The following is a 13,123-nucleotide window of genomic DNA, read 5'->3' as shown; positions in this document are numbered from 1 at the left end:
GAAAGGGTATTTTCTAGTGGCTCGCTGCTGCAGGAGGTGTGCCAGCGCTCCAGGACCTGCTCCTGGATTTATAAACAGGTCTCCGAATTAATAGTAATTAAGGCCTGGATTTGGAGTGCTTTTTGTAATGCATTGTGATTGTTTTGTGGTTGTTTGTTGGCTAAAGCAAAGGGTCCTCCTCCACAATGGTGGCTTTTAAGCACTGCAAATTGCCAATAATTGTAGAATAAGAGAAAATTACTCTTTAGGGCAAAATTATAGGCTAGGTTAAAATGTATATTTTAAAAACACACAGGACTATGACGAAATACAGGTTTTAGTGGCATTTAAGATGACTTGGAAAATGAGCTGTAATTTCAGTTCTAGTGAGTAATGAAACCATCTTGAATAAAGCTTATTTAACCTTTGTGGAGCACCTGCATACAACAGAAGGCAGTAGGTCTGTCTTGTCCAGGAAATGAATAGTGCTTGTAAGGGATTTAAATTAAAGCATATTTGAGCTGGATGTGAGAAATTGCAGGGTTTTAGTCCTCCAGGAAGGTTCTCACTTGTGCTTCAGGTTACCGGTGTGGAGCTGGCTGTACCAGTGGTGGTTGCTGGGAGCAAAGAGATGGCAACAGGTGAGGTGTAAACATGAGTCACAGGTGAGGTGAAAACAGAAGTCATGGGGTCACCTGGCAAAAGGAGGTGACCCAGGATTCCTCTCCGTCTGGGGAAAGAACTGGCTTAACATGCTGGGCTCTTAATAAATGAGAATATTGAGAGAGATAAGAATCAGATGTAATTATGAACATTGAATATGTTTTATCAAGAAAGAGGTTTTCAGGAAGGACAGATGCCTCAGAGACTGGAGTTCAGAGGCTCAGGGTTAACAGCCTCATCAGCTGGAAGAACAACCTATTTACCCACTAAATTAGCAAGTGTGGCAAACGAGGGGACCTTGTTACCTTTGCTGTGGCCTCCATGGTCTCACAGGAAGAATTAAATAATGCTGCAGACTGACGAAGGATGGAACTTACGGCACAGTGTGCAAAGCCGGGCAGGTACAGAGATACCCTGGAGTTGTGCCAGGACAGAGGAACAGGTGATTCGGGAGAGGAAGAAGTTACCTGGGTCCTAGGATTGATTGTACGGAGCCACTGAGATGGTTCCATCTTTTGGGAAGGTCTTTTCAATAGACAAAGAAGCAGTTTTGTAATATTTCTGTGGGTGTTTGGGATCTTAAATTATAGCAGGTGCTTGGGTTTGTCCTTCTGCCAGGGGTGCTTGGTGGGAGAACAGGAGGCATTGGGGATCAGTTGGAGCAAAGGAGGTTCTGACGGGATTAAAGGAGGAAGGTCTGCTCCATAAGAACAGTCACAAAGTAGAACAGGTTGCCTGAGTTGTTCAGTCCCCATCCTTGGGGATTTTTGAGGTCTGACTGGACAAATCCCTAAGTAACCAGCTCCGACCTCGTAGCTGACTCTGCTCTGTCGGGGTCCCTTCCTCCCCAAATTATCCTGCCAGTCTGCATCTTTAAAGCTGGACAGGATGTTAGGGGAATGAGGGAAAGAAACTAAAGATCGTAGCTTCATTAAGCAGAAGGAAAGTTGAAAGAAAGAAGTTGTGGTTTTTGTTCCTATGAATACCTCAGAGGGACTAAGGGATAAATATCAAAGATGCAAAATATCAAAACAAGGTCAAGATCAAAGGACTGCAAGTTGGTTGGAAGTACACTGGGAGGGGAAACTAGAAACAGAGTTTCTCAGACGAATGAAGTTAGGGAAGGAGCCTCCAGGTAGGATTCTGAGAGAGGAGAAAATACGTAGCAATTGGAGATGAATTGTACAGGGTTATGGGAGGAACTTGACAGGACAGAAGTGATTTATATGTTAAGATTCTCCTCTGTTAGGATTCAGTATGGCTATCCTGAAGGAATTGTCCTTCTACTGGTACATTTTCAGTGCATTCGTGGTACGTCTTAAGTGAGACTTGTGAAAATACTCGGTTGAACTGTGACAGATTCGGTAATTTCTGTGTGCAAATACCTGGGGTGGGGTGACCGTGGCTGGCTGGCTGTCCAGCTGCTCCCTCATTCTGATCCTCAGCAGGATCGACAGGAAGTAAGATTAAAGTTACTGAGTCAAGATGGGATCTCTCTCAGTTACTGTAATGGCAGGACAACCTTGTCTTGAGGAGAATTAATTTAATTTCTTGACATTTAAGTTGAGTGGTAAAAAACCAAAACCAAACTAAAGCACCTCTCCCTGCTGTCTCCCCATTTTCCAGGCTCAATTCCTTGCCTTCATTCCCAATTCTTCAGTGTCCTGCTCTACCTTGGTCTCCCCAGGGCAACACCCAAAGCTGCCCTTCCTCCTCTCCCTCCTCCTCCTCCGACCTGCTCACTCCAGGCATGTTCCTCACGCTTTCCTCACTGCTGTTGCATGGATGTGCTTTATGGATGTGCCCCCAGCTTCACTGGCTGTCTCAGCTGTGGCTCCATGGAACCAGCTCCAGCTGTGTCCCCAACCCCTTCCCACAGCTCCCCCAAGGGTGTGGCCTCCCCAGCCCAGCTGTGAAGCCATTCAGTGGGCTCTGGGTGTTTCTGGAGAACATTTCAATGAAAAAGGTGACACAAGAGTTGTGCATTGCTGCTGGGTCAGCTCTGTGGTGTGCCCTGGGGAAACTCAGGTCTCAGCCACACTGAGAATGTTCATATGCAAATACTTACCTCAATAATATTTATCTCAATATTTACCCTGTGGCACTGTACAGAGGCTTTTGTAGCTGGAGATGAAGGTGTTGTGTAGGCTGTATTGTAGAAGCTGTGCTGCCCCTGGATCCCTGGAAGTGTTCCAGGCCAGGCTGGATGGGGCTTGGAGTAACCTGGGATTAAGTGGAAGGTGTCACTGCCCATGGCAGGGGGTGGAATGAGGTGGTCTTTAAGGTCCCTTCCAGCCCAAATCAGTCTGGGATTCTGTGATTATTGAGTTTATTTGCCTTTATTCCATCCGTGTTTAGCATTGTCCTGTCAGCTGTTAATGTTTTCAAAGCTTTGGAGAGCAGCTTAATTTTTTAAAGACTACGTTCATGAACCTTGGACTTCCCAGGTTTGGTGAGAACATCTCCAATGTGTTGTTGTTTTGTTTTTCTTGCAGGCCTGCCCAGGTTCACGAGCCAGCCAGAGCCCACCTCCGTGCGCAGAGGCGGCAGCGCCGTGCTGGGCTGCGAGGTGACGGCGGAGCTGGCGCTGCTGCTGCGCTGGGAGCGCGACCGCCAGGCGCTGCCCCTGGAGCCCGAGGGGCGCCTGCTGAAGCTGCCCAGCGGGGCCCTGCTGCTCACCAACGCCTCGGACACGGACGCGGGGCTCTACCGCTGCGCCATCGACAGCGCGGGCAGCCCCAAGTACAGCGACGAGGCCGAGCTCAAAGTCCTGCCAGGTACCTGCAGCTGCTTCTCTCTAGCTCAGCTCCTTCTGCGTCTCCAGGGGCTAGAGACACTCACGGCTTCCTTCCCATATTTAATGGATCCGCTCTTAAGGCATTTTGGGGAAAGACTTCTTTTAAAAAGCCCCCAGTAATACACTTCCATTGTGACGTGTTGCAAAGGGGGAACTGACTGTTTGAGTATAAACGGGGACTTCTACATTTTTTCAGGTTGAATCCCGTGTTCCAAGCCCTGTGGAAGTTTCCCACAGAAATTACTGCTTAGTCCCTTGCTCTTTGGATGCTTAAGCTGAGGTGCTTTTAATTCTTCCCATATTCAGGAAGTTTGGGCCATCTAAACAGTGGGACCTTTGGGGAAGTCTCCAATCCAGGGTCTTTGTCTCCAGCACCTGAGCTCTTTGCTGTGATTGGAGACAGGCTAGAGACACTCACAGCTTCCTTCCCATACTTAATGGCTCCTCTTTTAAGGCATTTTGGGGAAAGACTTCTTTTAAAAAGCCCCCAGTAATACACTTTCATTGTGTCATGATGCAGAAAGGGAACTGGCTGTTTCTATGAGTATAAAAGTTTGCGGATTTCTGAGTTTCTCAGGTTAAATCCCATGTTTCAAAACCTGTTCAAGTTTCCTAAAGAAATTGGTGCTTAGTCCCTTGCTTGTGGGATGCTCAAGCTGAGGTGCTTTTAATTCTTCCCAATATTCAGGAAATTCTTATTGTCTAAGCAATGGGACCTTTTGGGAACTCTCCAACCCCCAGAGGGGGGTGACATTTTCTTTTGGAAGGTTCAGCTTTGCCTGTTGTGCTGAAATGTTGAGATATTTTTGTTAGAACAGAAGTCCAGTGCTGATGTAAACTGTTGGCACATTCAGTCTGTTCTGTTCCCAGTGGCACTGTTGTGTCACCAGCTGTTCTAACACAAAGGTTTGAAAAGTGACCAAAAATAGGACAGGAATGTGGGTCGTGCTTTCCCAAACTAGGGAAATACTGCCTGTGTTTCATATGAGGTTCCTTAATTGTTCCCAGAGCTCTCTCTTCTGGATTGGTCTCCATGTAGGAATTCTGATTCAGTTGTTACTCTTGGAGAGCTGCTGGAGGGAGTGGCTTTTCCATCTCGGGAGGCTCTCAGGGTTAGGCTGGACAGTGCGGTTGGCATGACCTGGTGTGGGTGACAGGTCAACTTCAGGCAGGTGGGGGCACCTTAGGGGTTCCTTTCAAGGAATAGTTCTGTTTCTCCTGACTATGGCCCTTCTCTACTTGAAATACTAAATTATTCTGTAAAATATCCTGATTTTACAATTGCAGCTGTCTTTTGAAATTGGAGGGTTGGAAATGAATCATGCCTAAAATAGGAATTTGTTTCATTCAGCTCTTTAGCCTTTCCAAAGCCTTGTCTTTTCTCCAACTAAGGATACAGGGTTTGAAGGAAAGTGCTTTTGGAAAAGATGCTTAATTGAATTCCTGTAGTTTGGATTGCCTTCATGTTTCTGCAGCCCTTCAAATGCTGAGGATTTTGCTGATTTTTTTGGATACAGAAGATTTCTTGATAAACATCCATATTACACTGGTCTTTTGAATTCTTTTGGCTCCAGCTGTAGTTTTCTTGCTTTTATAATGCTTTGCTGAAGGTGATGAAATAGAGCTGTGTTAGGGAATTCACATGGTGCTGTTTCTTTGCTCAGTCATGAATCTGAAAGTGTCGATAGTGAAGTTTGGTGAAATCTCTCCCACCAGGCTTTTTTTAAAAAGTGGGATTAAGCTGTTGAAGGGAAAGCTCCTTTAGTCTTGAGCGGCCCCATAATTGATTGTTTGGCCTGAGATGTATTTGAAAGGAGGATTTGAATTAATCTGTTCTTTATTCAGTTTATTCCCCTTTTAAATGGTTATCTGATGTGTGGCTGACAGTGAACCCACCACTGCTTCCCAGGCTTTGAAACACACCCAGCACACTCCTGCATCCCAGGAATTTGCATCCCTGGACAACGTTCTGCCTCTTAAATGTTCTGCTTTGTCTCATACCAGGCTGCCACTGGGCAAGAGGATGCATTTCTGGGCTCTGCTGCCTGACAGCAGGTGCTTTCAAACATAGGAGTGCAAGGGAAAAATGTCACTTAATATTTGGATCCAGTTGCCATTTACCTGTGAGCTGAACTCCCTTCTGGGAGCTGGGAGCAGTCAGAGTTGTGTCTCCAGCTCCTCTCCCTGTAAGGATGGCTACCTGGAAATGCTGTATCCCTGCTTTCCTGGAAATGCTGTATCCCTGCTTTCCACCTGGCTGGCTCCACGTTATGTCACTGCGTTATGCCCCCGTTCACAGCAGGGCAGGCAGAGCAGTTCCTGTCAGGAAATGTGGGCAGAGCCACAGGGGTGGGGTTGGTTGACCCAGGACTGCTCAGAGCTTTGCTGCCTCTGCCCACACCAACTCCCACATGGGATTTCCACCTGTTCTGCTACCCCCGAGTGTCATGGCACCTCCTTGTGTTGGACCTTGGAGCTCGTGCATGCCCTGAGCTCAGTGCTGTGAACACTTGGTGTTCTTTTCAGTGTTTTGAGCTGAAAAATACCAAAACAGCAACTTCCAGGAATCCCTGTGAGTATCACCTCAGGCCCAAGTGAGAGAGCAGCCAAATGAGAGACAGAATGTGCTTCATTCAGAGAGCAGGAGTAGAGTATATACAGAGTACTCTGCCCCACTTAGGTCGGCAGCAGTAGTTTGAGGGCTTGGCCATTTGTGGAGCTTTGCTGCCATCACAGCTCCACACACCCCTCAGAGTGCTGGGAATGGGGAATTAGTGCAGGATGAACAAAGGGTGAGCAGAGCTAACTTAGCCCAAACTGCAGCTCAGGAGAACTCTTTTCCTCTGGGTATGGTGCAGGGCACAGACAGAGGCTACACACTGGAGTAGGGGCTGAGTAAACATGCACTCAGCTTGTACTTCTTCTTAAGGGGGGGAGAGAAAGGAACCAGCCCTTCTCCAGCCTAATTCAATGCAAAATTACTTCAGAGGATTCCCTGTTTTTATAAGGATGAAAAGCCATGGTGGGGGAATTTTGTTCTGTATTACTTCAGTGTGCACATTCCCTGGTTGTTGTGTTTGACATGGGCTGAGTCTCTGCTGCAATAATTTCATTTTCTAGCATGTAAAAGCACTTCCTCAGGCAGCTCCCTGATGAAGCCCAAGGCTAGCTGGACAGATGCAAACTTTCTTTCCTAAATCTCTACTGCCTGGTGGAAGTTCCAGTTTCAGGGCTGTGGCTTTGAGCTGGAATAGTTTCCCAGGGAGTTGGAAGAGTGAGAATCCAAAGGTGGGGAATCAGTTTTCCGTGTCTGGAGGAAATATAAAGAGGCTGGGAGAGGCTCTGACAGAGGCTGTGGGTTAGGTGGGGATGGAATCCTGTGGAGGACTCAGGAAGATCTAGGAAAGGAATTAGAGATTTAATTTGTGGTTTTCTTTGGCTGGTTGAGTTTTGGTTCAGGGGGTTTTTTTGGTGGTTTTTAACATGCCCATGAGGTGGTTTTGCACCTGGTGATAGCTGTGCTGTGTAACGTTTGCAGATGCAGAGGAGTCGCAGAGCCTGGTGCTGCTGAAGCCACCCTCGTCCCTCAGCAGGCTGCCGGGGCAGAGCGCTGTGTTCCCCTGTGTCACCACGGGATTCCCAACTCCATCCGTCAGGTGGACAAGGAACGAGGAGGAGCTTCCCACAGATGGGTGAGTCATGGGACAGCCCTGGTTTTGTCTGATGGCAGGAATCCAGCTGGAGCCGCGATTTGGGATTAGTGCACACCTTCCTTTGGGCTCCAAACCTGGAGAGCAGAGGTTGATCCCAAATGCAGGAGGGCTTTGGGACTCAGTGCTGGGACAAGGGAGGGAGTTCAGGAGGCTTTGGAACAGTCTCAGGGTGTTTTATGCAGCCATTTGAAACCAAGAAATCTTGTCTGAAGCAAGGCAAATCTTGTCTGAAGTGAGGTTATTAAGAATAGATTACTTTTAGATTGGCACTGAAGCAGAAGCAGCAATTAAGGGAATAAGACACTGCAGGAGAAGGATGACTTGGTGTTGGGGTATTCTGGGTGAGTGTGAAGCCCTGCACTCATTCTTTCTGCAATGGAAATGTCCACTGTGTGTCAGAATGTCCCATGGGAATTGAAGAAGTGGTGTTTAAAGCAAAGTGACATATTTTCTCATTAAAATAGAATACTAAAATGGTAGGCATGATGGCAAAAAATTAGTGAGCTTTCAGAAATGCTTCAAGTGAAAACTTATACGTTGTCATTGCTGGTGCAGTCAGTCAGAATAATGTGTTAGAAAATCTATATTAAAAAAGTAGAACAAATCTTACCACGGCCATTTTTGTCTGAGTAATGAATGTACATCCCAGAACAGGATTACAAACAGATATTTGAAAGTTTTCCATGTCCCTCAAAGTCAGTGATGAGATTAATGGGGAGCCAAGTTAATCATGGAACAAGGAGAGGTAAATTGTGGTGTGGCTGATGCAGAAAGCAGCTACAGCAATGCACAAGTCTCTGCAGCACCAGGGATATAATATATCTCTTCTTTGGCAACTCCTAAATTAAAAGAATCCAGGGGCTGGTAATTTGAAGTGTCTGTGTTGGGAGGCTGCTGTGGGAAATGACAAACAGCCCTGTGCCCCTGAGAGATGGTGCTGGTGTCAGTCTGAAGGCACATGATTTAAATTCGAGGGTTTTTGTAAATGTAAGAAATCACTCCCCTACGAAGGCTGGTACAGCCTCATTAGAGCTGCACAATCAAATGGGCTGAAATGTCAGAATAAATGTGCCTGGAAAGATCTTAATTTGTTTTTCTTGTATGTAAAGTGATGTCATGTCACATCTTTATGAAGTTTTGCTGCCCCATTCTTCTCTAGGTGGTGGCACATTCAGGGCACAGGGAGGTTCAAGCTCTTTTATTTCCTTGATTTTTGAAACATAAAGCCCAGATTTTCCCACCCCTGAATACAGTGCTGTTAATTCCCTTAGGAATTCCCTCCCCTCATTCCTTGAGGTTGCCACGATAACTTCTGAGGGCTTCACTGGTATTTTTGTTTCTCAAAATTCAGAGTGAGAAATTGGTCTGGAGGGCTGGGGCATAACATTTGTAAATATACTTGATCTTCTAATGTACTCAGTTTGAACCAGGTCTAACCTGATTTTTCAGAATGTTTAGCGTTAATTTTTAGTGTTATGTCCCTTTATCACAAGAACAGGTTCCAGTTGGCTTTTTTCTTCTAGCAACACTCAGCTCTTCTTTTCTTACAGTGAAATGTGTGCTCATTGTAGACTTGACTTTTAAGGTGGGTAAAGGAGGGAATTTGATCCTTTTCCCCTCTGTGGGGGTAAAATTCCTTCATTGTTCCTTCAAGTGATCAAACTGTGCCAAAGCTCCCGAGTCTGCTGCTCTTGACTGTGGCTGAACAGGGAAGAGACTCAAAGAGCAGAGAACAGAAACCTCTTAAACTCCATTTACCCTCCAGCTATTGTGTTATTGGTGTGAATAGAATAACTGGAAAATCTCCAGAAATTAAGATTCTTTGTTGGAGAAAAGCCTGCAGTTACTGTTGCTAAATAGCTACCTTAGCTTGTTATGCATGGTCTGTTAATGTAATTACAAATTAAATCACATTTAATTTGTATTAAAATCCCTTTTTGATGTAAAAGTACAACTTTCTTAGCATGGCTTTTCTTTATCCTAAGAAAAAAATTGATTCTTTTCATCAGGACAGGTTTTAATGTCCCTTCTGCCTGGGAAAGCTCTGAAAGTCTATGTTTGTTTGTGCACTCCCCCACTCCAAACATGAACATAAATATATGTAGGTATTGCCATATATATTGGGACATATCTCTCTGTGTGCCTGGACTGCAGAAACAAAACATGGACAGCATGGGCAGTTTCATCCCTAATTTTGACTCATTGTTAAAGGGTTTTACACAAAACCTTATTCTTACTTTGTCGTAACAGTGGTAAGTAATTAATACAAAATTGAATGATGTTTGCCTTTCAAGCTGTATTCCTAAGGAGAATATGGACACAAGCCTGCATTTTTCGGAAAAATAGATTAATTTTAAGGATAAGGAATGGTGAGGTTTTGAAATTAAATATTTGTTATAAGATCCAGAAAAAAGGGAAGGCGATTAAATTTGACGGAGTATTTGTTGAAGACTGCAATAAAATTTATGTTAATGGATAAATATGAGTAAACTTGAGTGATGGCAGCCTTGGCAGTTGTTCAGACAGCCTGTAACGCAATATATTGTGAAATTAGTTGCTGTGATAAAATATTTTCCAAATTAATTAGAGTGCGAGAGAAGGAAGCTTTGGGTGTTGGGTGAGAGGCGGAAGCTAACGCTCCAAGATTCCATTGGAACAAGGTTGTTAGAACTCCAAGGAATCCTTCAGAACTCACTAACTTGAAGATTTTTAAAGAAATCTGATGGAGAGACTGCTGGTTCTCTGTAAAAAGTCCCATTAAAGACTAAGAAGTTTCCCCTTGAATTTGCTCTCTGGTCCGGCTTGTAATCTGCATATTTTATAGTTTTCCCAAAACTCCACTGTCTGTAAAGAAAGGAAAAGATCAAAACCTGCTCTGGGTTGAGATGTAGCTCCAAATTAGAGCTCTAAAATCCAAAGGAAGCTCCAGCCTCGTGTGTGATCCATGGTGGAGGGAGGGCACCTCGTTGGTCTGTAATGCTGGCACATGGACAGACATCATCTGTGGGTTCAGCACAGGGAATGCCCTCCTGCTTTTGCAGCTGGATTGCCTCCATGGACTCCGAGAGAGTAATAGGAATGGCTCTGAGAGAGCCAGGAATGTGGACAATGCTGAGGGAAGTGGAAGGAAGCAGGGAAGACACTGAAGTACAAAGTTATTGGAGTAAATCTTAGGCCCTTTACGGAAAGTTTCCTGAAGTCAAAAACACTGTAGTGTCAACATTGTTTGGTACAAAAGGTTTGTATGGAAATGTTACATTCAGGTTGAGTAGTTCTTCAGATCTGAGCCAACTTGGAGCCTTTCTCACCGGGTGAATATTTTTTATTTCAGTCTCTAGTCTGGGTGAGGCTCCTGCTGTGGAAGGGTCTGTTCTTCAGCAAGTGCAGGAGTCACTTTTTGCTTTTGACAATTCTGACTTGGAAAGGGAAGTTCCAGGTGGCTGCCAAGGTGGGTTTTCAGAGCCTGGGACACAGGCACAGAGCAGGAAATGTCTGGAAGATGATCTGCTCTGAAAACTTTGCAGTGTGTGGGTCAGTATGTGCTCCAACAGCATATGTTGTGTATCTTCATTTATACTGGGCCATTTCTGCGGGACAAAGTCCAAATGCAGGTGCCACAGGTTCTTAAAAAACCTACAGTGGCTGATATGGTTAATCTGATATTAAAACATTGAAAGGACTTCAGCATTAATATTTTAATAAGGCTGTAAAGCCCAGCAAACTCTGCACCAGGTTTGGGCTGTTCAGTTTAGCAAAATTTCATGTAATTGATAAACTGCTGCACAAACATGGTTGTACAGTTGATGTTTTCCTGCAGTGAGGAGGTGACACAGCTGAGGGCACTTGTGCCATGTTCATTTCTGCTCTGCTGGCTGTGGTCACATGAAGTCTGTGATTGTATGATCACTCTTGATGCAGGGTTTTCCTCAGTGCTTCCTGCAAATGTGTGATATTCCCATTTTTACACATCCCTGTTTGCAGGGCTCTGGGTGATTAGTACAGAGTGAATTACACTTGCCCAGCTCAGGAAAGGTTAAACATAGCAGAGTAATTATGGAGATTTTGCTGGTAGTAGATCCCACAAAATAATCTAATTTACTGTCTAATTTTATCTGCTGTACTTTACTGAGACAGCAAATAGATTATAAGATGTTTGGGGAATAGTAATTTAAAAGAGGGGGGAAAAAGCCCAAACCTCAGGGTATAAGTGACAGTTTGACTACAGTAAATTAATAAAGGCTCACTATATTTTGTGATAATGAAACACAAAGCGCCTGTGAGTGAGGCATCCAGAGTAGCTTGGTAATTGTGTGTTATGGGGTGCAAGTGAGGGCTGTATGGAATGCATATAAAAGGCTGGAATTTGATTTTCCTCTTCCCTGACATCTGAGTGATCAATCTTTGTTGTTTTTAATGACACTTCAAATTATGTTATCACTTTTATATTAAGCTGATCTTTGTCTCCAGTGTCTGAAATCTGATTGCTTCACTCTTTTGTGCAAATGCTTCATTGTCCTTACAAAATTAAGATGTTTTGCTTTATTACAAAAGCAGCTTTCCTTTAAGCCCAGGACTTTTCCACAGCTGATTCATACAGAGGGAACCACCAAGGAATCTGGCAGATTGTTTTCTTCCATTAAACTTCCCCGGAATCACCTATTGGGAAATTGAACTCAACTCTGGGTTTTCTGGAGGAAAATAATCAAAGGGAATTTAAACATGGCACACATTGAGATGGCTGAACAGGAGAATTCCCATAAATGTTCCCATGCTACAAGTAGTTTGTGAGATTCCCTAGGACAAACTTCTGTTGCCTAAAGTGACAATGAGGAGTAATTTTTAATAGTTTTAGTAACAACTGCTGTTAGAGGAGTAATTTTTAATAATTTTAGTAACAAGTGCTGTCAGTAACTTTTCCAGAGGCTGGCAGTGGGAAAAGGAGAGTCCTCAGGCACATGTTGCTTTTAGAGGGTAACAGTGGATATCCTGGAGAAAGCATTAATGTCCTCAGAATGCTGCGGACATCCTGATGGCCTTTGATTCCTTCAGGGTCTGACAGTCTCCATTCTTGGGGCACAGCTCACTCCCTGCTCTGTGTCCCTCTGTCCCTGGCAGATCCAGCTCCCTGCTTTCATCTCAGCCTTCAGCACATTCTGTGCTGCAAGAACAAAAAGTCAGAGCAGCTGTTTTACATAATAAAGGAAGGTAGAAAACCTCATGTATGGATGTGTCAGGGTCCAGGCTCCTCTTACTCTGGTGTTTTTCTTCATGCCTGGTTTTAGAGCATGTCTAATGTGCTGTTCCCACACAAGCCTGGGACATTTTTCCCAGCATTTGGGAAACTCTTAATATTTTTTTTTCAAACTCATATCTTCACTCAGATTCCCTGCACTTCTTCCAAACAAACCTTTCTGTAGTCCTGGTATTACTCACGGGAACTGCATGGCTTTCCTTACAGAGTACCTGGATAGGGACATCTCTATGGATGCTTTTAACACTTACTGCCACTTAGGGTTTTGTTTGCTCTGCTTTTAAATGTATTAATCAGAAAATTTGATCAGCAGTTATAGTAGGATCATAAATCAATATTCATGTGATAAATAATAGTGAGATGAGGCAAAAATCTGTGTCCCAGCAATTTACCTGTTGGTAATTGGTCCTCCTGAGTAATTAAAAGGTTAGTAGAACTACTCAACCTGAATACATTTCCATACTAACCTGAGTACTGGTCCTACTGAGGTAATTCTAGGAAAATTTCAAATGGAGAAAGCAGTGAGGTTGATTTTTGTTCACTGGCCATTCCGAACAGAGACCAAAAAGGGCAATTATTGTAATGTTCATATATGGACAGAATTCAGTCCCCTCCTGCCTACAAGCCATGGCTTGAGAGTGCCAGGCAGGAAGCCACCAGGTTCTCTTCCTTTTCCCCCAGACTCTTCCTTTTCCACCTACAAATAAGAATGGTTCTGGC

At 44.4% G+C, this 13,123-nt stretch overlaps 1 protein-coding gene across 6 annotated transcripts in view; it reads left to right on the top strand.

The window, feature by feature from the left end:
• The window catches only part of NEO1 (neogenin 1), a 161,041-nt gene that overhangs the window by 65,695 nt on the left and 82,223 nt on the right, over positions 1 to 13,123 (top strand). For all 6 annotated transcript variants that reach the window (XM_085071067.1, XM_085071066.1, XM_085071061.1 and 3 more), the window contains exons 3-4: positions 3,138 to 3,419; positions 6,978 to 7,131. In XM_085071067.1, the coding sequence (XP_084927193.1) occupies positions 3,138 to 3,419; positions 6,978 to 7,131 (436 nt within the window). The remainder of the gene's footprint in view (positions 1 to 3,137; positions 3,420 to 6,977; positions 7,132 to 13,123) is intronic.

This window comes from Lichenostomus cassidix, chromosome 10 (genome assembly GCF_008360975.1).
Source record: "Lichenostomus cassidix isolate B80296 chromosome 10, HeHo_3.0, whole genome shotgun sequence".
Taxonomy (NCBI): domain Eukaryota; kingdom Metazoa; phylum Chordata; class Aves; order Passeriformes; family Meliphagidae; genus Lichenostomus; species Lichenostomus cassidix.
The sequence above is the reverse complement of the archived record's forward strand: the minus strand, read 5'-3'. Positions and strand labels throughout refer to the sequence as shown.